Raw genomic sequence first — 25,758 nt, 5'->3', positions numbered from 1 at the left:
CTTAAGCTGCACGCTGAATAGGGATCGACCAGGGCCGGCTACACTTTTTAGGCGAAAACTTGAAAAATTATTTCAGAGCCTGTGTATGAATGTCAGGCAGGATACAATAAAACTGAGGTCGTCGTGATTAAGTCTCGACAAGAAAAAAAAAAGACGAATTGACTGCAGTACACTTCTATCCGGATTAGCACAGATCTGCGCTGGCAAATTGTCACATTTTGTCGTTCACGCCATGTCAATCAATCATTCAGAGGGGCTTGGGTGTACATTAGCCGAATAGCCACGCAGCATAATGTTGGGGTAAATACCAGCGCGTGCTCGTGAACCTTCAAGGTTACACATTACGTCCGTATTTCTGGAGGATACGCAGTCGGACGGTGGGAAAAAGCCAGGTGGTGAAGTTTTTTCTATTTCTTTATTTTCATTCATATGAAGTCGGTGTCTGTCGAGCTAATTTGATACTTCATCGCGTTGACGCGTTGTGTTGCATGGAAAAAGCAAACGTCGGTTCTGGGAGGCGAGAGGAAAGAGGACTTGTTGTTGGGTGTGAAAGGCCCAAATTTCCATTACGTTTATTCAGTTTGTGGCGAATAAATAGATACGATTATTTTTCGCTGGCTGAAGCAAATGGGTTTGCCCCAACCTATCGTATAACTACAAGTACAGGTAATCCGGTAAGGTTTGCACTAGCACTGTTTCATGCGATTTTTGTTTTCCAATGAAGCGTTTATAAATATCGATACCTACATGGTTTGGGAAATTGAATTAAATGATTGCCCTAATTAGGTCGGAAATTGATTGCATGAAACGTCCTCTTTGGTAATCCCTAACTTTTACAGTTCATCTTTTGGGTATTCGAAATAGCTAAAAATGGCTATGTATGATAACATTGATACGAACAAATCAAAATTTCAGCAACGTTTGACATTCATATTCATCGTTTCCAGTGAACCGATCATGACTGCAGAATGAGCCCAAATTATCCCCAGCCAATTTCGGCAAATTTCCACATACCGCATCGGGAATCTTTTGAGACCAACGTGCGAAGCATATACATCAATCACTGTCAATGACGAACTACACCCAGTCCTCGGTGGTCTGTGCCTTAGAGGGGTGTAGAGAGATGCCAGTCTCGCAGGAACCGGTAATCATTCGATTTGATTTTATTAAATGATAATGCAATTTGCAATGGAAACGAGTAACGCCGGTGAAGAGGGATATACGGTTGATGATAGAAAATAGTCAAGTAATGCTCTGTCAATAAAGTCGAAGTCATTGGAGAGCTTTCGATAAATATTGAATTTGTTTATCAATTTCGGTGGTTGTAAGCTATTTACTGAAACTTTTCGTTATTGAATAGAGAATGGTATGATAGAAACATTACTTAAAGTCAGTCATTTAGTCAAAAGTCATTTAGTTTTTAGCGTCTTGCTTGATATGATTTATTACAATATGATTTTCGCTGTTAAAAACTTTGCTCAAGACTTTTGCCGTATGGTCCATAATAGAAAAGAAACCTAATAAAGGATTGATTGATTGTGCAACATAAAATCGATAATGGTGATCGTAACTATGAAAAATAAATGCTTGCGATTATATTTTAAAAGTAATAATAACCCACGGCTGGAAATCTCGAAAATAAAAAGAGAGAAAAAAAGTAACAATATCGTTCGTCTTTATTGCCCACACTAGCTTTTGGCAAATTATTACATGTTTTTACTATTCTTTCTTTTTCCAGCCCAACAGTACACGTATTAAACAATTAAAATCCCGAGAACAATAATTTTAAAAATAAGAGCAACACATCACTTTCGCAAGCTCCTCCAGTAGCGGTTAGCAACAGAACGTTCACAAAGCGAGAAATCTCATCATCAGCATCACCAAGGATTTATCTGGCGACAACGAAGTAGTTATCTCACCCCCTCGCAGGCGTTCGCTTGTTTTCGCGCACAAAGCAACTAAGGGGAAAATTGTACGGATATAATAGAAAGCAAAGCTTTAAGTATTATTAAGCTACCCCCAATCAAGACAGTCTCCTACGCACCAACGCACGCGAAGCTCAACCGAGTCGCCGTTAGCGATTTTCGTGCTTGAAAAAGGACGAACGGAACTAGTTTTCCGACCGTGACCAGTACCGGCGGGTGATCGATTGCGTTTAGATTTATACCTGCACTCTCATCGTGTTCAAATTTGCCAAGGACAGCAGAAGAAAAACTCGGCAGAATGATAAACATCGCCGGCGTAATCAGTATTGTTCTGTTCTATATCCTTATATTGGCCGTTGGAATATGGGCCGGTCGCAAGAAAGAAAGCGGCAACGACTCCGAGGAGGAGGTCATGCTTGCCGGCCGCTCGATCGGTTTGTTCGTCGGCATATTCACTATGACAGGTGAGTTGGTCTAATGGAAATTGAGCGGTATGTTTGTTTGAAGAGTATTTTTTGGAGGGAAAATTAAGATTAAATGGGAGAAAAAGTAGAAACAAATTGAATTGTATAATATCATACATTAACAATATCTTGAAATACTTATTTTATATGACAATATTGACTTTACACGTGAAGTAAACGAAAAATAAAGCTCAAATAAGAGACAGCTTTGATTACAAAGACCCTAGAGATTGGCCCTAGAGATTTGCAACCTTCTGCAAAACCATGTGTTTTGAGTCCTTCAATAATCGCCTAGAACCATATATTCTTGTGAAATGCAACCAACATAAACTAAGTATGAAAAACTTATTATGAAAGATTTTCCATAGAAATGATCTATAGCTTTGCACTCGATAGAGATATAAATGCCATTTCTTTAGCAAACTTGTTTGTCTTTAAATTTTCTACAACTTTGCTGAAGAAACCATGTGTCTATCTACTAACACAAAAAGTGGACATGTATCGAGCCTATAGCGAAGGCGAAACACATAAAACGTATGCTTGTCGTACTCTCATTTGGGTGGTTGGGCACAAGCGGCACCTATATAAGTTTGTAGTACTCGACCTCTTTAAGGTGAAGAATCTATTTCATAAATCTACTTGCCCCATTTTACTCCATAGGCTGTGAGCTATGGAAATTTAAAGCATGAATATGCGATAACTTAGCAAGTAAAGGTCCAAGAGATTTTCGGTCTTCTGCAAAAACGTGTGTTTTGAGTGGTTCGATAATTGGTTAGAACAATGTATTCTTGTAAAATGCAATTAATAAAAGCTAAGTATGAAAAACTAATTTTTAAGCAAGTTTAAAAAAATATGCTGTATAATTCGGTACTCGATAAAGATAGAAATTTTATTTCTTCGGTAAAGTGGCTTGTTTTTACATTATTTACAACTTTGCCGAAGAAACTTTGTCTATATTTCCTAACACAAAAAAGTGACACTTTTATATTAAGGGAGATATTCATACGAACAAAAGTACTTTATTTATTTATTTATTTACTAGCTGACCCGACAAACCTCGTATTGCTACAAATTAAACTGTGTTGTACATAAATCGTGAATTTCGAATGATCTTTGTCACAATCTTGAGTTTTGCAAGTTTTTGGGGAGTTCATGGGTGTTTTAATATACAAATTTTCCTCACAGTAAAGTAGAATAAAACTACCCCTATTGTTTAGCCTGATAAAATAAAGTGAATAGCATTTAAATATTCGCCATCATTACAAACCATTTCGCCGAATACCATTTTGCGGAACACCAATTCTCGGTTGACCATAACGCGGAATATAGAGTTTCGCAGAATACCATTTCGCGAAAAACCTTACGCGGGATGTACCATTTCACGGAAAACCTTTTCGTAGAAAGTAACATTTCGCAGGGGTGAAGGAAAGTAATAGAGGTCAGTAGATCTAGGAAAATAAATAAACCTAGATATAGGTGATCTCTACGGGGGGCTGCCCCCCGCAGTGGCCAGCGTTTCCGACGGTAAGTCGCCGGCAACACACGCGGCCTGTGGCCGTCTCGCGCTGCATTATCTAATGTTAGTATTGATAGTTTTTGGTGGTCTTGTTATTGATTAATATTTTATGAAAGAGTCTAAAATTTCTGGAGTTCGATTAGTTTTTGAGTTACGCCAAAATTTCTGTTCTAGTTGTATGAGAGTCCTTATCCCCCTACCACAGAGGTGAGGAGTCTTAAACCATCATTTAAAAAATTCCTGCCTCCAAAACCCCCCACATGCCAAATTTGGTTCCATTTGATTAATTAATTCTCGAGTTATGGGAAAATTTGTATTTCATTTGTATAGGAGCCCCACTCTTTAAAAGGAGAGGGGTTATTATTCCCCTCCTAAAGAGGGGAGGGGTCTCAATCCACCATAAAAAAAATGCCTACAAAAACACCCCCCCTAAAGTAGGGAGAGGTTTCAATTCACAATAGAAAAAATTCTTGTCTCCAAAAACACCCACGTGTCAAATTTGGTTCCATTTGCTTGATTAGTCCTCGAGTTATAAGGAAATTTGCATTTCATTTGTATGGAAGCCCCCCTCTTTAAAAGGAGAGGGGTTATTATTCCCCTCCTAAAGAGGGGAGGGGTCTCAATCCACCATAGAAAAAAAATTGCCTACAAAAACACCCACATGCTAAATTTGGTTCCATTTGCTTGATTAGTTCTGGAGTTATGAGGAAATTTGTATTTCATTTGTATGGGAACCCCCCCTACTAAACAGGTAAGGGGTCCTAATTCATCATAGAAAAAATTCATGCCTCCAAAAACACCCACATGCCAAATATGGTTCCATTTGATTAATTAGTTTTCGAGTTATGGGGAAATTTGTAAGTCATTTGTATAGGAGCCCCCCCTCCCAAAGTGGGGAGGGGTCTCAATTCACCATAGAAAAAATTCTTGTCTCCAAAAACAGCCACATGTAAAATTTTGTTCCATTTGCTCTCGAGTTATGCTGAAATTTGTGTTTCATTTGTATGGGAGCCCCCCCCCCTCTTAGTGGGGGGAGGGGTCTCCAACCATCATAAGACCCTTCCATGGCCACAAAAACCCCTATATGCAAATTTTCACGCCGATCGGTTCAGTAGTTTTCGATTGCATAAGGAACATTCGGGCAAACAGTCAGAAATCCATTTTTATAGGTATAGATTTGTATGGGAGCCCCCCTCTTAGTGGGGGAAGGGATTTCTAGCCATCATAAAAACCTTCCCTGCCACCAAAAACCGTTACATGCAAATTTTCACGCCGATCGGTTCAGTAGTTTTCGATTGTGTAAGGAACATAGGGAAAGACAGACAGACAGAAATCCTTTTTTATAGGTATAGATTACGAATCCGAATATATGCGTCTTGTCCTTCATCAACAGGATATATAAAAAATCACAAACGTAAAAAACATATAACATAAATTACATAAAATGCACTTTCAACTTATTTTTAATTGATTGTCTACAGCCTAAAATCGATACTACGTTTTTTACGTCGTTTGCCATGGACATCATGCGGCGAACTGGTTCGTTCATGCTGTAGTTCGTATTTCTCGTGGGTAACTGGAACTGGCGAACTCTCCTCAAATTTATATTTCCTTCATTAAACGTTACCTGACTTAGAAGATATGGCGAGTAGAACCGGTTCGTTAATAGGTTCTTCAGGAACAGCACATCATTCATTGTCCGTCTACAATCCAGCGAATTTAGGTTTATCAATCTGCAGAGATCTAAGTATGGTGCTAAACTATCACTTCAACCCAAGTTACGAAGTGCGAACCGAACAAATTTCTTTTGAACACATTCCAACCGCTGTTTGTGCATATTAGGGACGATTCAATAATGACGTCCACCAAATTTCTACTTTTTTAGAACCCCCCCCCTCCCCCTCTGTCCGATTGTGTCACAAAACTCAACCTCCCCCCCCCCTCCTCAGGACGTCACACAAACTCAAAATTAAAATGAAAAGCGTGTTGATAGCAAAAAGTGGTTTATAAAAAAAGCTTAACCTTTTAAGAGTTTGAGTATGATTAAAAAATATAGAAAATGCTGCTTTTTTACTGATTTTTTATAGAACTGCTGACTTGCTTGTATGTAATTTTTTTAGTTGAAATATTTTTATGGGAACGATTTATGAACTGCGAATAAGGACTCAATCATCTCTTGCAAATCGTCACAAATCAGTGAAAAAATGAAGCTTTGGTTTCAATTAAAGTAGCACCGCTTTGCTTCAAAACAAGCTTCAATTTGCGTCGGCGAAGCAGGTTTCATTACATCGTGACAATAGCTTTTAGAGTTCATTGTACTTTTCTTTCAAATATTTATTAAAAGGCTAGAAACTTTGATTGCAAACGAACTGAAATTGAGCAACTTATATTCTTTAACGTAATGCGTGATCTATCTAGTTAACATTGACAAATTGTTCCTGACTTTCAAGCGCCGTCTGCTGGAACAATTACCAGCTTCAATTGAAGCTTGCTTGAAGGATTCTGTTCAACAAATGAAACAAGTCGCTTCTTGAGTGAAGCAAAGGTAGGATCAGTTTCATTTATGTGTTTCGACGATGTCGGGCCCTGCTGCGATCTTCTGAAGTAAGATAAGTTTGAAAATCGAAATAAATCGCAAATTTTTGCAGCCTATTGATGAAAATAAAATTTTCTTCGAAGGATGTCACATTTGCCTAGACCCCCTCTCCCCCTTTATCACAACCTGTCACAAAATTGACACCCCCCTCCCCCCATAAGCAATGGACGTCATTATTGAATGGTCCCTTATACTGAGGTGTCTAAACAATTCCTGTGTATTCCACACTTGATCGTACCAGAACTGTGTACAGTGTCACAGTTGTATACGGATCGTCAAAATTTTTTGCATAACGTTTTACTAAACCGAACATTGAGAAGGCTTTCGAAATCACTCTATCGATATGTGCGTTTAAAAGATAGCTTCTTGTCCATAATCACTCCCAGGTCGTGTACTGTGTCCGATCGTTGTAAATCGAAATCTCTTATGCGATAGTGATGTAAGATATTAGATAGCTTGTGTGAAAAAGTCAAAACGCTACATTTCGAAGTGTTATCCATCAAACCACATCTGTCGCAAAATGTCTTGAAGTTCTCCAAATCAGCCTCGAGTTTGCAGCAGTCTATATTGTTCTTCACCGGGTAAAACATTTTCACGTCACCAGCGTACACTAGCAGGAACGCGTCATTGATGTACTCAGATAAATCGTTCATTAAAACAATAAAGAACTAGGGCCCATGCTGGCTCCCTTGTGGAACTCCAGAATTTGCATCGAAGGTTTCTGAGCAAGACTTATTAAGCTTTACGAATTGTTTCCTATTTGACAGGTATGTATAAATCCAGTTCAACATATTTCCTGTGATTCCATCGCTGTACTGTACGTACTGAGGATCATAGATAATAAAATGAAAGCCAATAACACTAGGAAAAGAGTTCTACTTTTAGCTTTTTTGGACTACTGTGCAAATGATCCCAAGCAGCGGAGCTCGGGGAATATTCCGGAGGCGGGAGCTAAGATTGATTGAGAAATGCTGGTTGGTCTAGTTGATCTAGTTTTACTTTCAAAAGATTTTTTTGTCTAAATTTTTTCATATTCAACCATTATTTCGACTGCGTCAAGTGATGCAGTTAAATATGGAGTTCAAGACTGCGAGAACATAGCAAACTCAAAAGTTAATGAAGAGTTAGCCAGAGTCAGCTTCAAATGAAGTTTAACCGATTTCACATTCGCCTCCCAAATTCCGCCGAAGTGTGTACTGTGTCTTCGTCATTGTTGTCGTCGTCAGTTTTCATTCAACTCAATCTCATCGCCAATTTCCCAGGCATCTCAAAAGTCGCAAATCGCAGAAGTACTTACGGCCTGTTCGAGTCGGTTTTAGAGAACCGATTTGCCGCACTTTCATCCGGCATCTTTACGGCATGTTCGTCTCACGGTAGCTTAGCGTTTGTCACCTGATGTATGATGGAAATCTCTCCAAGCTAGCTCGTGATTCATACGCCTCCGTCACTCTTCGCTTTCAGTTTGCACTTCGCCAAATTTCATCTGCAAGATCTTCTAGATCGTAGCGTTTTGCGAAAAGCAAGGTAGGCCGATTTCTCGTTTGAATGCTCCGCTCGTTCTCCTTACTAGTACGGTTGTCCACAGTCCCTAGCGATGCCTAATACAAAAACTCATCAATCGCTTCTAGTTCGTCACTTTCAACAATTGCCATCCATGGGAGACACGCATTCGACTCCTTTGCGCCACTGCCTTTCATGTATTTGACGTTCGACGCATTTGTTTTCAACCCAATCCCGCTAACCTCAGCTTTTAGCACACCGTAGATAGCGTCCGCAGTCGCATAGATTATCTGCGAAGCGTAGGAGTTGGCTAGCTTAGCTGAAAATCGTACCTCTCGTTTTGATGCTCGCTCAGTGGATTGCACCTTCAATGGCGATGTTAAATAACATAGAGAACAGTTCATCCCCAAGTCGCAACCTTCTACGCAATTCGAAGCGACCCGATAGTACTTCCGGAACATACATGTAGTACATCCACTCGCTTCACGGCAGCTTAGATCAGCCGCATCAGCTAATCCTGAAAACTGTTCTCGTTAATTACCTGTCATAGCACCTCGCGCTCGACTGTATCGTATGCTGCCCTCAAATCCACGCAAATGTGAAGCTTGGATACGGTGGACTCCTGAAATTGCTAGAAGATGTGCAGTCGAAGTGTGCAAATTTGATCCGTTGTTACATGGGCCCGCATAGAGCCCTGTATTATACTGCAAAATCTCTTACTATTGTGGGTATGTTAATGCTTGTTGGGTACCTGGCAGGTTCTACACCTGATAAAAGGTCTACATATTGTGTGCGCTTCATTGAGAATAGGATCACCTGAAACAAGAGTTAGTAGTATGTCAACTTCACATTCGAATTTGGTCAAACGGAGTTTGTCTGTAATTCTAGAATTACAAACACTTATATAAACTTAAAGATGTACCCCCTGATTCTCGATTCCCCCTGTGTGTATCTCGAAAGTCTGAGTGTAGCATACTGCTCAGTGATGAAAGGAGAATGGGGTGCTAAGGTAAGAACTACCCGACAAATATGTTTTATAACCCCTTCATTGCAATCACAGACCACAGTGGTTGCGAATGCGATTAAATCCTAGGTACTTTTCATCCCATTCTTGTCAAGGTACAAAGAGATATGAAAAAAATATTCTTTTTACTGCAGCTGCGTTTAAATTTGTTTGATTACACATACTCTTGTTTAGACTATTTCTGAACATCGATTAATATAATTCTTCAGGACGGTGGTGGAGAGAATTGTTTCATTAATTAATCTGTTCTCAAACAAATATTTTGTCATAAATTTCGCAAAATTTTATTACAAAAGATGAATCATCATTCTGTACCATCTGCTTCTTCCAGCAACGTGGGTCGGAGGCGGCTACATCAATGGCACTGCGGAAGCAATCTACACATCCGGTTTGGTCTGGTGTCAGGCCCCGTTCGGATATGCACTGAGTTTGGTGTTTGGTAAGTAACTACAGCTAAAGTTACAGCCGGAGCAATTTTATTTACCAGGCATTATTTAACATTCCCGATAGGCGGAATTTTCTTTGCTAATCCGATGCGAAAGCAGGGTTACATCACCATGTTGGATCCGCTGCAGGACAGTTTCGGTGAACGCATGGGAGGATTGCTGTTTTTGCCGGCTCTGTGCGGTGAAGTGTTCTGGGCTGCCGGCATCCTGGCTGCCCTCGGTGCTACCCTGTCGGTCATTATCGACATGGAGCAGGAGACCTCGGTTATCCTGTCCGCGTGCATCGCGGTTTTTTACACCCTTTTCGGAGGGCTGTACTCGGTAGCTTATACCGACGTTATACAGTTGTTTTGTATCTTCATTGGGCTGTGGATGTGCATTCCATTTGCCTGGTCGAACGATCACGTCAAAAGTTTGTCATCGATGGATGTCGACTGGATTGGCGAAATCGGTGAGGGCTATCACTGGTACTACGCTGATTATGGTTTGCTACTGATTTTTGGAGGTATCCCGTGGCAGGTAAGTTTTGATATGTTGCAAATGAATTGCATAGCACTGAATTGTGTAACCTATAGGTGTACTTCCAAAGAGTGTTGTCGAGCAAAACAGCAGGACGCGCACAAATCCTATCGTACGTAGCCGCGTTTGGCTGTATTCTGATGGCAATCCCTCCGGTTCTGATCGGAGCAATCGCGAAGGCAACTCGTAAGCTGTTGATAATTTTGATTTAGAGCTGTTTATTTTTATTGATGGGCTTTCATTTTGATCAATAGCATGGAATGAAACCGACTACAAGGGCCCCTGGCCACTAACTGCACAGGAAACTAGTATGATACTGCCGATGGTGTTGCAGTACCTGACGCCAGATTTCGTTTCCTTCTTCGGACTTGGGGCTGTCTCTGCGGCTGTCATGTCCTCTGCCGATTCTTCAGTATTATCAGCCTCTTCGATGTTCGCCCGCAACGTCTATCGGCTCATCTTCAGACAGCGAGCTTCCGAAATGGAAATTATCTGGGTGATGCGTGTATCGATCCTTGTGGTAGGCATTTTGTCCACCATAATGGCATTGACGATACCATCCATCTACGGCTTGTGGTAAGTAGGGTTTGTTTTTCAGTATCTTAGACGAATGATGAAGACGACGACGAAAAATGGGGAAAAGATTGCAGCGATAAACAATGTAGCTCCTCATATGGTGTAAGTGCTACACATTCTAGCCGGCGTGTAATTTCAGCTTCCACCTCCATTAAGAATGGCATAAATTCCTATCTAGGCTAATAGAGCAGGAGAAGGAGTAGACCCAGTGCATGTGTGGGCTGGATTGAATGTTTTCCGTAACGAGCGTATCGGAGGGATGCTCGGTTGGAATGATTCTGATCCGTAACTGTCACCCGACCACCGGTTGTACACATTTTTGCGTGGGAGGAAATGCCATGCGTGTTCGCACGTCGCGGGTCATTAAGCTTTACGATGACTGCCGGGATATTGACCGATTGGAGGCGATGGGTGAACTTTAACACACCATGAGTTGACATATATTTATAGCTTTTATATGAAAAAAAGACACACTGTTTAAACAATTGTATTTAAAGTATGAGTACCTTCGAAAAAATGTAACTCTATTGGGCATTGGTCTAAAAATAACTGTTGTTGGTAATGAATATGCTATTTTTTGAGAATACTGAACTATTAAACCGTTTTAACAAATACTAAGATTTTCCAAAAACAATGGGAATATTTGTTTTTCATCCTAATGAAAAATACAGTGAGATTTTTAATATTTGTTGCATACTTACCCATATCAAAGAGATAGGTAAGTGTGAGAGGTATGATTTGCTCCATGGAAATATTCTTTAAATTATTATAAACTGACGTTATTCTAGAATGACCGTTAGTGAAATGCCAAAAAAATATCTGAGTCGCATCATCAGTTTTTGTTGACATCGATGCACTTTTTCTGTGATTCCGGAATTTACATTCGAGAGAATGAAAAATCGGTTCTGAAACTCATGTAGGCTAATTATCTTTCATGTCGAAATTTGCTGCTTTGCTGAACATTGTTTATTTTACTAATTACTAGCTGACTCATGAAAGTTCTAAGAAGTTAGCATTCGATGCTGTCAATTCAATACCGGAATCGGACAGAGCATCTGTTCCTAACAGGTGTGCTAAACCTTGTTAATGGTGTCCTCGCTAATAGGATGAAAGAATATGCGGTTTGGGATATTGTCAATTTTTTTCTCCACAATTGCCATTCCTAATTTGATTCCAATGTGAATATGGTCAGGGTTCTGCTTCAACTTTTATTGCAAATCCCTGATATTAACTGAATGCAGGAGCCCTGTAGGCAAATGGTCACCCTTGGCAAGCCAGTGGTCGGTTCGATCCTTAGTAGAATCAAGCCACTCTACTCGATGGTAAGTGACTTTTACGTGGGTTTATTCTCAAGCACCTTTACTTATTATACATATTATACTTAAGATGTTGGTAACAATCGTTTACAATTATCTTTTCTTTCACGTCAAAAACTATATATATCACAGCTTGGTTATTCTCCCGGTAGAGCGGTTTCTACATATTTGCTCGACTTTACTTTGACACATTTTACTTCTTTGTGCTTGCGGACCAGTTAGATCAGGTAGATGCCGTTTATACCGTGACCGCCCCTAATTCTGCGCAGCTCCTAATTATGCGCATTTTTCTTTATATAAGTATTTTTTAACATTGTGCATAACTATGATCATTGCGTTATTTTTTAATAAATGTCTGTTGAATATTACACCATTATTCACCAATGGGCCATAATATTTGAGAGCGAAATAATTTAATGTGAATCTGAAAGTATTTTATATGACAGAAAACATCGTCGTTAGCACCAACGCTAAGATTGTCCTGCTAGAAAATTAACAAATTTATGATCGAAATTCTTTGCAATGATCAAATTACCCAGCATAATTAGAAAGAATAATTAGTTTTAGTCATGTTTGAGACAAAAAGAGTGATTGCATGCATTGCTCTCCTTAGAAAAATGCGATGCAATAATGCGCAGATTTAGGCACAGATTTTTTATTCATGTCCCAAATTCTGCGCAGTAATGTATCGTACGAAGAAAGCGCGAAAGAATACGCAACCACACCCAAATGGCTGAGGTATAGAGGCATGAAAATTCAAGTAGAATCTTTAACTTGCATTGATTTGAATCCTGATGTGCTGTGTCTCGGGGTCCGAACCCACGAGCGCCAATTCATGAAACCATGTCTTCTATTTTTTTTAATGTCCAACCTCATGGGGCCGTCAGAGAGTGGGGCAGTGGTTTCTATATGAAAACACAATTTTTAGTATTAGTCTAAAGTGTAATGTTCAGTATGCAGAAAACCCGAATCAATTCTCCCTTCACGTTATCGAGAATAAAATATTTAAAATGAAGCAATCAAAATGATAACAATATTCCTTTGCCACCCGGACAGCACAAGGAGGCCGGAGCATGAATTTAATTATGGTAATGGCTAATGCCGCATTTTTTGGTGTGCTTTCAGCGTATAAAAACATAAACAGCATGGCAGGAGTATTTATTTTCACTTTTTGGGTGCGCAGAATTAGGAGCAAACATGCGCAGAATTAGGAACATGGGCAAGAAAGTGCGCAGAATTAGGCACCGTGGATAAGTTTACAAAACGCAAAATATACTCAATTGTTGGTCGACTTATAATTCCTATATTTTTTACCAGATATTATAGACCGTAGTACTACACGTTGAGGCTATCCACGTTGTTAATTTAAATCTAGAATACTTAGAATAGCGGAAGAATCATAAAAATGTCTTAACTGCGCAGAATATAGTACGTTCACGGTACTGAAAGCAGCATTTGACCGATTATTCTACTAGCTAAGCTTAATAAACTGGGAGCATTAAAAACATGTAACATGGTTTGCTTCTTATCTACAAAACCGAAAAATGGCTGTCAAATTAAGTGCATGTTTGTCTGACTGGTTCGGAAATGGTTCAGGAGTACCTCAGGGTAGCACTCTATGACCTTTCCTGTTTTCGCTATTTATAAACTTATCCCAACTAAGTACTACCATCTTGCACACGTTAAAGTTTATACAATCATTTGTACACAAATGGACTGACTGAGACTGCAGGAGCTGATCAACATATTTGTGAAGTAACTATATGACGATCAGCTTCCCCAAATGTTTAGTTATTAGTTTCTCCCGCAAAAAGCAAACATTGAGTCATGACTACTACACCTGCGGTCAGCATTTGAATCGTAGTAATGTTCTAACTGATCTCGGCGTCGTGCCAGATGATCAATTAACTTTCCGACAGCATTTTGATATGATAATTAACAAAGCTAATCGCCAACTTGGACTTATTATAAGAATTGGAAAAGAGTTTCGAGATCCAGTTACATTGCGTACACTTTACGCGATCTTTACTGTGTTGAATGAAACCCGCAATTTAAGTTTTGGTCTAGGCGGATTAAGAGCATCCAAAAACGCTTCGTCCGGAGTGGACGGTTGCACACTTACCGTGAAAAAATCCGGACAATCTTTCACCCTATGAGGACCTTTGCTTGTTGGTCGGTGTCACTTGGCTGAAACAACGACGGAATGACATCGTAGCCACAACGGCACATAAAATTCTAGCAGGAGTGTAATGACTCGGCTAGGCGGTGCTGCTAGATAGAGTCAGTAGGATTGTTGTAGGGTAACCAACGTATTTTGAACCCCTTTAGCAGCTGTACATAATTTGGACACTTACAGCAAAATCGAATGGAAGTGTCCAAATTATGTACAGGGAAGGTCCAAAATAGGTTGATTACCCGACTAGCTCCGTTACTGTCCTGTACTCTAATAGCCGGCTGTGAAGTCTGTCGATAAAGAAGGGTCAAGTATTAGAAGACGGTGGAGTCCAAGACTTTGCTTTTTTTGTATGACTGTTCAGCTATACTTTCTTCGCTTCAATTGCATTGCCCTTCCGACCTCAACGACACAAAGAACTTCTGCGAGTAGGAAAACGTTGTACCAATTATGGTCTGCACGAACCGGTCCGACATATGGCTGTTAGTCGACATGATTTTTGACAATTATGGTCAGTTGGATGTTATGGTCAATTGGAATCATGACAAATAAATAACATTAGTGATAAGGACAAATTATAACTTGTTCCACTGGTTCCAAGAACGAGATTGGTAATGCAAAAGTAGCGGGGAAAAATCATACATATATACAGGGGTTAGACAAAATGATCGGGGCAGGCAAAATTTTGACGAAATTCAAACGGACAGAACTTCTACAAAATATAACATTTTTAGATGAAACCAATTGCTTTTGACGGGGATTTTTTTCTAGTTTTTCTCAAATATTTCAAGTTTGGCAGTAGCCAGTGGAAACCGGAGATATTCCGGGTTGGGGAATATGTCAAAAACTGATCCCAAAATATCCCAAAATGGTCAAAGCAATAGATGTTACTGGTACTGATTTCACGAAAATGACCGTAACTTGGTTATTTCTGGACGGATTTTCGCCCACTTTTTACCAATCGACTGGAAATGAAGTCCAGTTCTGGGATAAAATATGAATACTATTAAGTTTTCATGACAGAAGAAGATACAAGCGATGAAAAAAATCAGTTTTTGACATATCCCTGGCCAACCGCCCAACCTGTTTTGTAGAACTGGTTCCCACCTCTGAGCACGCCAGTGGGGAAGGGGTTGTGGGTTCAAACACCTAAGACAGGCACTATGAAAGTTAAATTTGGCGATTGATTTTCTCAAATACCAATCTGTAGCATAACATGTTAAATTAACATTGATAATGTTATGCAAACGCAGCTTTATCGTATAACAGGGACATTTCGTCACGAATGGAATATTCTGGATTTGGCATCCACCGAAGAAGGTCTATATTATCGTCTCGTCTTATTGTTTACCGTTCCTTCTCTATCTAAGCTGAATCTAATTTCGAACCCTACGCCCTACGCCCTACGCCATACGCCCAAGCCCAAGCCCAAGCCCAAGCCCAAGCCCAAGCCCAAGCCCAAGCCCAAACTCAAACCCAAACTCAAACCCAAGTCCAAGTCCAAGTCCAAATCCAAGTCCAAGTTCAAGTCCAAGTCCAAGTCCAAGTCCAAGTCCAAGTCCAAGTCCAAGTCAGAGTCCAAGTCCAAGTCCAAGTCCAAGTCCAAGTCCAAGTCCAAGTCCAAGTCCAAGTCCAAGTCCAAGTCCAAGTCCAAGTCCAAGTCCAAGTCCAAGTCCAAGTCCAAGTCCAAGTCCAAGTCCAAGTCCAAGTCCAAGTCCAAGTCCAAGTCCAAGTCCAAGTCCAAGTCCAAGTCCAAGTCCAAGTCCAAGTCCAAGTCCAAGTCCAAGTCCAAGTCCAAGCCCAAGCCCAAGTCCAAGTCCAAGTCCAAGTCCAAGTCCAAGTCCAAGTCCAAGTCCAAGTCCAAGTCCAAGTCCAAGTCCAAGTCCAAGTCCAAGTCCAAGTCCAAGTCCAAGTCCAAGTCCAAGTCCAAGTCCAAGTCCAAGTCCAAGTCCAAGTCCAAGTCCAAGTCCAAGTCCAAGTCCAAGTGCAAGTCCAAGTGCAAGTCCAAGTGCAAGTCCAAGTCCAAGTCCAAGTCCAAGTCCAAGTCCAAGTCCAAGTCCAAGACCAAGACCAAGTTCAAGTCCAAGTCCAAGTCCAAGTCCAGGTCTCAAAGAGATGTTTATAACCCAAAGCTTTGCTTAGATCAAGAATATGGTGCATTGGTTCAAACTACTTTTAAAAACTTAGTAATGGACATTTTTTAATATCACCATATTATGAGAGTTTCCTGAGTTCCAAATAAATCTCCTGCCTTGACTTAGGTGGCTTGCCGTCCCAAGATAAAGCCTGTTGAACATAGTTACTCCATGTAACTCGTTTGAGGGCTACCGCTCTCCAATTCCTCGGACACCGAGTACTCTCCGCCAGATCTCGCTCCACCTGGTCTAATCATCTTGCTCGCTGCGCTCCTGGTCGTGTTGTTCCTACCGGATTTGAAGTCCGACATTCCTGCAACATCGTATCCGTCCAGCTTTAGCCACCTTTTGGATACTGGGTTCGCCATAGAGCTGTGCGAGTTCATGGTTCATCCTCCGCCTCCATACTCCGTTCTCCTGTAGGCCGCCCAAGATCGTTCTTAGCACTCGTCGTTCAAAAACTCCGAGCACTCGCAGGTCCTCCTCGAAGAATGTCCATGTTCCATGCCCGTAGTGAACAACCGGTCTAATAAGCGTCTTGTACAGGGTGCACTTTGTACGGGGACTTAGTCTGCTCGATCGCAATTGCTTGTGAAGTCCATAGTAAGCACGACTTCCGCTAATAATACGCCTCCGAATCTCACGGCTGGTATCATTGTCCGCCGTTGCCAGTGAGCCAAGGTAGACAAATTCATCGACTACCTCAAACTCATCGCCGTCTATCAATATACTACTGCCCAAGCGGTGCCGTTCGGCCTCGGTTCCGCTGGCCAGCATGTACTTTGTTTTAGACGTATTTACCTTTGACCCAATCTTTTCTGCTTCGCGCTTTGGTCTGGTGTACTGTTCAGCCACCGCCACAGATGTTCTGCCGATAATATCCATGCCATCGGCAAAGCAGACGAAAGACCATCACCTTGACGAAGCCCTCGCTGTGATTCAAGTGAACTTAACAATCCACCCGAAATCCGAACACAACACTGTGTACCATCCATCGTAGATTTAATCAGTTCGTCCATGATTTTCCATAGCTCTTTCCGGTCGATGGTATAATATGCGGCTTTGAAGTCAACATACAAATGATGCGTGGGAACTCTGTATTCACGGCCCTTTTGGAGGATTTGCCGCAGTGTAAATATTTGATCCGGTTTAGACCGACCTACGACGAAGCCGGCTTGAGAAGTTCCCACAAATCTGTTCGCAATTGGTGATAGTCGGTTCGTCGGATAGTCAGTAAGGGCATGAATTGCTTTGAGAGGCACTTACACTGTCAGCAGTTTAGTAGTCAAGTCTATGGGCTGACAGATCAAAGAATACTATTAGGAGTAAAACTGTATGCGCTGAATGCGTTTTATATTCGTCTTGTTGTCAATGTTTTCAAACACTGATTGCGGCATTTTCGATCTGTTAGCGAAAAATGTTCGTGAAGTAGGTACAGTTAATTTAAAACCACGTTAAAGTAATATTCAGATACAATTGTGATAATTACAGAGAAAAATCTCGATATATTTGATACAAAATTGAGAAATGATTCAGTTATAGTTACACATTGAATTGACCATGCTGTTTATTTTTTTCCGAAACGTAGTTCTTGTAACATTTTCTAGTTGTTTTTTAAATTATTACTTTGAAAATTTTATTTTATAAGGGGTGCTGAATGCTGAAAAAGTTTCGGGCCCCTTGTTCTCGTTGGGCCTAGCCAAGTCAGTGATAACAAAAATACATATATGAATTTGTGTCAACTGCAGCACTTTAGCCGTGCTCTTTTGTAATGGAAATGATGAAGCTGGATGGGTTATGTTTCATTAATAAGGTATATTTTAAACCGCTATGAAATTACATAATATGCTCAGCGGAGTTTTCCCTTTTGTCTGGCGTCATGTTACAATGCTTGAACATACCAACAAGTATTGCGTTACGCAGGAAAAGCGGGAGCAATTAAAATTGATGAGGCTCTGCGTTATATAATATATGAATGAATCCCTAGTAGATATAGGTATGCCTCGTTGGACGTACGCAGTTCTGAAAGGAATTTGCTACCAAAGTGAGTGAGTGAGCTCACATTGTCGCGAAAGCGGAAAGTTGATATATTAGCAATAGAAATATATCAGATCCGTAATTTATTCAAATTAATTCAAGAAGTGATCTATATTCTTCTTTAATTCATCCACAGGTCGATGTGCTCTGATTTGGTGTATTGCATTCTGTTTCCTCAGGTAAGGTTTAATTTAGTTCTATGCACGCATGTAGTAAAACAATTACGCATATTAATTGAAATTGCTTTTCCAACGGAAACAAATTTAAAAAAAATATATTTGAAAGTGTGTTTTTAAAAGGACTATAAACAACCCAACCCGCTAGTGTTGGGGCAGTTTGAAATATGTCCCATGCTTAATAAGGGGGTTGTGGAGTCTCCTTTTTGCCCAGTCCGCTGTAGCCACAGCCACAGGCCCTGGCATGAAGTAGTAAGTTCGAATTCGGTTGTAATGCTCCGATTACAGCTTGGTTCGATCCATGGACCCTCCAACTTTGGTCAAAAAGGAGCGGTACACAACATCCTAAGCGTTGCTTCTATGACCATCCCTTACCTAATTATCCGCACACCTCGTACCCGTTCTGTTTGAAACACTGTCAATATCTTAGTTTCATTATTTTCTTCTATCATCCCTTTCGTCGATTGTGAAAAACTAGTTGGCCTATTTTTACTTTTGCTAATTTGTAACAACAACCTATGTTAAAAGTTATCAGCTAACAAAGCTACGCTTTTATCATTCCTTTCTGATTGGGATACTAATAGACGACAACACGGGGTATTATTCCCGATGATTAATTAATGATTCGCGGCACGACCTGTGTCTGGTTTCATCACCACTCAACTCCTGCACGTTGACGTCATCCCCTTTTGCCAAATGTTCATTTGTTGTTAACGACAATACTACTATCGGAATGATTAACTTCATCCTCTTCATCAGCAGAACCATCGCTACAACCATTGCTCATTGTCAATTCCAAGCGGAAATGAAAATCCATGCTTCAATACCTATGTGGGAAACTGTTTTCCATTTTCATTATCCATTCGTCAATTTGACGTGAGCGCTGAATTATTCACGATGGTTCTACCAATTTTCACTTTCAGCCTGTATGTATGTACATACGCGATGGTTCTATTTCTATGTACAACACGAGAAAAGATTTTCAGATAACTGGTCTGCATGATTCGATTTTGATTCGAAATTTCCCACCTGTGTAAGCTTACTAACGTTTTTTCGATGCTCGCTTCTTTTCTCATTCTTTTCTAACATCAGCTACTAATGGTGGTGCACTTCAAGAAGCACTGCAATACTTACGGTAGTTTATCCGCTTACATAATCGCATTCCTGGTGCGATTGTCCGGTGGGGAAGCGATGCTTGGACTACCAGCCTTGATTCACTATCCGGGCTACGTTGAGGAAACCGGAACACAAATGTTTCCTTTCCGGACGATGGCTATGATCTTGAGTTTGATCACACTGATAGGCGTTTCCTGGTGGACGAAGTAAGTAACGCTTTTTACACGTTCCTTTCTATTTGACGAATGGCGAATGCCTTAAATGGGGGTGGAAAAATTTGCTTGTTTTTACATTGTCCTAGCTAAAATTGGTTTTCATTTTTCGTCACACACAGATGGGTGTTCGAGACCGGTCGATTGGCACCGAACTATGACTATTTCCGCTGTGTGGTCAACATTCCGGAAGAGCTACATCGTGTCGAGGAACCGTCCGATTCCGGTGAACAGGTGAGTGTAGTATGTAGTTTGATTCATTGTTTTCATTACACTGATGTACTTTGCAACATTTCAATTTGGAAATTTGTGGTATTATTATTTGTCACAGTAAAGGCCCGAACAGAATGCTGCGTAAATGCATTCGTCAGCATTATTCTGACAGTTTTTCCAACCGTTAACTGTCAAATTGGCGCTAACCGCTGACTGTGTTGACGCAGCACTTTGTTTGGCCCTTAATAACTTCCAAGATGATAAACAAGTAAAATCTTTTTGTGAAAGTGGGCCACTATGAGTTAGAGCTAAGGGTTTATGAAATTTAAATCTTCATTATTTCTTCTCAATTTCAACTCAACTTCAGTTGTTGGCATCAAACAGAACGCCCTGTGTTATGCTTTATATTGCCTTCCAAAGGTAATGAATGTGCTTCGTGCCTCATAAAATGAACCGTGCATGTGAATTTATTGCTGTGTTTGTCTCTACTCTTTATGTTGAAATATTTAACACATCGAAGAACCCCAATTACAAAACAAACAGATTTTGTATGTTTTATTTTCAATTTGGGATTTATTTATTTTATTTTTAATTTTTTCGACATCTACTTATTTAGGTAGGTACTTGTTTTTTCCGCAAATGTTAATTATACATATTAATTGTGTTGAATGTTTCGTTGGTATTTCTCGGTGAAATGAAACCCTTATTTTCTCGTTCTGCTCACCGAAGCCATATTTAGCGGCTAATTATTTGGCAATTAACATTTTGCTTTTATTGGATCAACTGGTATTTACTTTTTATTTTTAGTCACCGTAACAATCTGCAGATCGAGAAAATAAGGGTTTCATTTTACCGAGAAATATCAACGAAACATTCGACAAAAATTGTTACGGTGACTAAAAATAAAAAGTAAAAAAAAAAGAAAACTGTATTAATTGTGCTATAAAGAAACTCCCCCAATTCCCCTATTCGGGACAAAACTTATAATTCTCATTATAAGATAGGGTGATGGAGCTACCTCGTCATACGTAGTCACGATTCAAATATTATTTCCAGTTTTTAATAGAATTATATCCACATGTACTAAAGTTTTTGACGCGAGATGAATCTTTCACTTCATGCTCGTACATATACACTCCTTTAGATAGATAAAATATTTCGGAACTTACATTTTTCACAGAAACAAATTAGCGGGAGTTCATTATACGGAAACTGCACTTCGTCATAAACAAGATTTCCTTTCGTCTACCATGGACGCACACAATTGTTCACAAGAATATATGCATGTATTCGTTATGCCGTGTGCAGAAGCTATTCAGCTTGCATAATCTCTTGTAGATTACGTAGAAATAAACCGTAAATATAGATGCCAAGTATTTTTTTCCCCTTGTTGCAGACCTTGGACCACTGCGACCAGCTCTTTGATCTATTGTGCCAAGTATTTGTTTGAATGTAATTGGCTCAACGTTTGTTATAATGCTGGTTTTTCGTGCATTTGTAAGGAAATTAGACGAAAACTGACCGAGTGGCCGTAGAGGAACCCATCAAATACTCCATTATTGTAAGACCAATATTTCAGCCTTAATTCTTAACATTGCCCAATGTCTGCACTTTTCCCCGAACATGTCGTATCGCCATAAGGTTTTGCAAGGTGACGTCACGAATGAACCGGAATGAACGCAATTCACCCATTCGACAGCCACTCGTGGTTTGTTTACTATTTGTTAAGCGAACGCGATATGCATAAATTGTAGTTAAACGTTTTAAAAAGCGTATTATCCAGCAGTGTCACCCTCCAAACTACTCGGATCGGAATGGCAGTTTTTGTGCTTTTCTGATTTGCCGTTAAGGCCTTAAGCAATATTCAGTTTCAACATGTTAACCCATGTTCCAAGTCCATGTAAACAAACCACTGATAGACGTCAAAGAAGTGAGGTTATGCTCGCCCGTGCAAAACCTTATTGGGGTCAGCTGTTTTCCCCCGTGTTTGGCAACCAATTTGCATTTTCACAGATTTTACTTCTTGATCGGATTCCACAGTGACGCCATTACCATTGTACCGGTGCTGCTACAGAAAAGTCAGTAATTCATTCTGAAAGCACTCCTTTTGATAAATTTACTGGTTTATGGTTTCAGAAGGTACGAAAGCATCACTATTTGGCCTGCAATGAGAGCCATAGATAATTCAATTTATGTAAAATTGTATAAATTATAAGTATCTAGAGCTTTCTGACGCTATTTCCAATGGAACAGTTCAAAGCTGAAAGCCGAAAATCTCGACCTGGGTACATTTGTTGTAAAATATGAAATATATTGTGGTGTTGTAAAAACAACTATGTTGAAGACAAGAAAGGTCTCTGTTTAATATTTTCTGTGATACAACCCGTTCAAATGCGTAACTTAGGGATTTTTTAAAATTTCAATTTTTCCTAAAATCTAACCGCCCAGTAAGCCAGTTGTCGTATGTTAGAATCTCGGCTGGGTGGAGCTGCTAGAGTCAATAGGATCGTTGCACTAGCTCCGTAAATGTCCTGCACTCTAATAACCAGCTGCGAAGTCTGTCGATAAAAAGGTCGGTCAAGTCTTATTGTCGGTTATAACCCAATTATTTACTTTTCTTTTTCCGAAATAATCAAATCTGTAGCTTTTCTAGCAGCTATTCTCTTTAGAAAACAGGAAAAACTCAAACTAATGCTTGTCTGTAGCCAAAACCAGGTCCCTGACGTCATGAGAGGCTTATCGGTCACTAAAATCAAGCCCCTGACAGGGTGTCATGCTGTCGTAGCAATGGGTTCTATTTTCAGTCACCTTACTAGTTGACTGCTGGACTGCTCGACTGGTCAACTCGTCGACTAGACTGCTCGATTATATTGCGCGACTGCACTGTTCGATTCGACTGCTCGACTCAGCTGCTCGATTTGACTGCTCGACACATTTGCTCGACTTACTACTCGACCGAACTGCTCGATTGAACTGGTCGACTTAACTGCTTGACTTAACTGTTCGATTCGATTGCTCGATTTCACTGCTCGACTTAACCATTTGACCCAACTGCTCGACTCAACTGCTCGACTAGACTGCTTGACTAAACTGTTCAATTCGGCTGCCCTACTGGACTGCTCGATTCAACTGCTCAACTAGACTACTCGACTCAACTGCTCGACTGAACTGCTCGATTTGACTATTCAAATCGGCTGCTCGACTCAACAGCTCGACTTACTGCTCGATTCAACTGCTCCACTTAGTGCTCGACTAGACTACTCGATTTCACTGCTCAACTTAACTACTCGACTCGACTGCACGATTGAACTGCTCTACTCAACTTCTCGATTCGACTATTCGAATCGGCTGCTCGACTCAACTGCTCGACTGACTACTCGACCCGTCTGCTCGACTAGACTTCTCGATTTAACTGCTCGAATTGACTGTTTGATTCGACTGCTCGATTTACCTGCTCGACTCGATTGCTCGCTGCGATATCAACGTGTCGCTCATTTGAATCGGTTCACTGCAAAAAATGGATAGTTCAGTTCAGAGCGACTCACACATAGGGCCATTTTGCCCACCTATAGAATCAGCACAGTAGAGATGTTTTTATTCAGTTAAATAAAACCCAAATGCGAGCATAAAAACTAATTGCTTCAGTTTCAGGCTATGACTTTGTACACCATCGTAGAACTATATTTTTGCAATTGTAAGATCTTCGCATGCCCTGATGCAAAGAAATTTAATATAAAATTCAAAGAATATACAACGATCAAACATCTTTGCACGCACTGGCAAATGAAATATATCCACAGTTTTCTTGACAGATATTTATATTTTCCGGATCGTGAGATTCGGGCTCAACTAGTATATTATAATTTTCATCCTGGTATGATTACAAAAGAGATTTCATTGAAGTAGGTATGTGAGCAAACGTAATGGTCCTTTATTACTTCACTGTGGAACACCGGAGTAAAGCTTTATATAGCTGTATTGTCATAGTCTGGCATTAACGAAACGCTTTTTCGCTTCTATTGCAGTTGTCGGTAATGGCGGGTGGCATGACGCGCATGTACGGCGCAGCCACCATGGTCGGAAAGGACGAACGGAACGGCCGAATCAATCCGGCCCTTGAAGCGGACGACGATTTACCGGTGAGGGAAGCACAGCGTCAGATGCAGTCCGGCTCGATTGGCGGTGGGGGCGGTGTTATGCAGGGAAGCGGCAGTGTGGTCCCCGGTGCTCACGGGCAGTCTCAAGGACACACGGCTTTCTGAAAGACGATGCCACAGTAGGATGGGCTAGCGCCGATCTTCTAGGGCAATCGCTATTTGCAATAGCACGGATTTTAATCTACCGTAGTGGAACTAACTTCCACGGTTCAGCTAGTATTAGTAGAAGACACTCATTCACAGATGAAAACGAACCATTAACTGATACATATCAAATATTATTACTATAAACGATTGAGTTTAACTCAGAAACAACTGATACATATCAAACTAGTCATTAGGGCGCAAGAACAAAACAAGAAGCAAAGACAAAACAACCATTAAAGAAAAATTTAAACCTATCACACATATAAACGAAATCCAATGGAGTTATAGCATTATCTAAATGAATGTGAGATTTAAGCGGTTTGAACTGAAATTATTGGGATAGGACAGTGAAGCGCAGCAATTGTAGAATTAAATGTTTTTGTTGGTTTTGTACGGTATGAGTGAATGCGTTTTCACACCAAATGTGTTATGTCTACATGTGCACCATGCAATAAACAACAAATGTACAAATTTATTATTTACGTTGACGATTGGGTTTGATGTTTCTTTCATTACTCGAAATCTCTATGGAAATATGGATATAGGAAATTGTTGTCCAATAATAAAGTTTATTTGGAAGTTTTAGAAAGTTTCGGATGAGATACAGAAGTTAGGATAAGACCGCAGTGTCTCTCAAAAGTCGGATAAAGGTGCTAGAAAGTAGTGAATGAAACATTGTTAGTGAAATATTGCTTAACAAGAATCTGTTGCTTGACAGACCATCAAGAATACTGTTTAGGTTTTTTTGCTAGTCTATTACTGTGTTGATTAGTTATGATTTTATGACGAGAATGCAGGTTGATGTGTCGCTTGTAAGTGGAAAAAGTATATACTAATAGAACTGATTATGTAATAAAGGAACTAATGAATCGTAGTCATAATTTTACCTGTAAAGCAAATATTACTAAAAACTGTAGGTGTTTTAATCAGAACTTTAGAATTAGTGGCGAAACAAAGGCAATTACTAGCAGACGATAAGTGAAACCTAAAACATATCAATGGTGCCCTTCCAGTGAAAGAAGACAAATTTAAAACCAAAGCAAACAAAATTATGAAGAACTTATCTCTACAACGGAAAATTCCGTACATTCTAGTCACTTCGGTTGTTGCAACTAAACTGTTTGAAACGCTTTCTACTAGATGTACTATCCAGCAGCTTAGCTAACTTAGCCCGTTTACATCGAGAAGTAAATCTCTTTTATGGTTACATTCGTTTAGGGTGTATTTGGAATATCAAATTTGGAACTTGTTGATAGTTGGCATTCGCAGCGTTATAAAATAAATTATTGTCGTTCTATTAATTTTGTTCAATTTACTATGTTTGTTGAATCTCAAATGCTCGCAAAGTGTCGATTAAACCGACCGCCAGTTTAAATTTTTCCAGCGATTCTATAGCTCCATGTTTTCAATATATTTTTTTAAACAGCTATTATGGTCAAGCTGTTTGAAAAGTTTTTAATTTGAGTTCGGATCTGCCGGCGATTGAAGTGAATTTGGTTGCAACTAAAAT

General features: G+C 40.1%; 1 protein-coding gene across 1 annotated transcript; it reads left to right on the top strand.

Annotated features, from left to right (window-relative positions):
* The first annotated feature begins 2,223 nt into the window (after positions 1-2,223).
* On the top strand, positions 2,224-24,206 carry LOC128732755 (high-affinity choline transporter 1). Its single transcript, XM_053826096.1, has 9 exons — positions 2,224-2,389; positions 9,357-9,464; positions 9,536-9,990; positions 10,047-10,176; positions 10,245-10,566; positions 18,364-18,406; positions 19,496-19,725; positions 19,854-19,965; positions 23,970-24,206. Exons 1-9 carry the CDS (start codon positions 2,224-2,226, stop codon positions 24,204-24,206), a joined length of 1,803 nt encoding a protein of 600 aa, XP_053682071.1.
* Positions 24,207-25,758: the final 1,552 nt, after the last annotated feature.

Source organism: Sabethes cyaneus, chromosome 1 (genome assembly GCF_943734655.1).
Source record: "Sabethes cyaneus chromosome 1, idSabCyanKW18_F2, whole genome shotgun sequence".
NCBI classification, from domain to species: Eukaryota; Metazoa; Arthropoda; class Insecta; order Diptera; family Culicidae; genus Sabethes; species Sabethes cyaneus.
Note: the sequence above shows the minus strand (reverse complement) of the source record. Positions and strands in the feature narration are given on the sequence as shown.

Excerpts from the sequence above, each read along its gene's own strand:
- LOC128732755 (XM_053826096.1), top strand. The coding sequence starts at position 2,224 with ATGATAAACATCGCCGGCGTAATCAGTATTGTTCTGTTCTATATCCTT. Across the intron at positions 19,726-19,853 it reads GGCGTTTCCTGGTGGACGAA|ATGGGTGTTCGAGACCGGTC; the intron begins GTAAGTAACGCT and ends CGTCACACACAG. Across the intron at positions 19,966-23,969 it reads CGTCCGATTCCGGTGAACAG|TTGTCGGTAATGGCGGGTGG; the intron begins GTGAGTGTAGTA and ends CTTCTATTGCAG.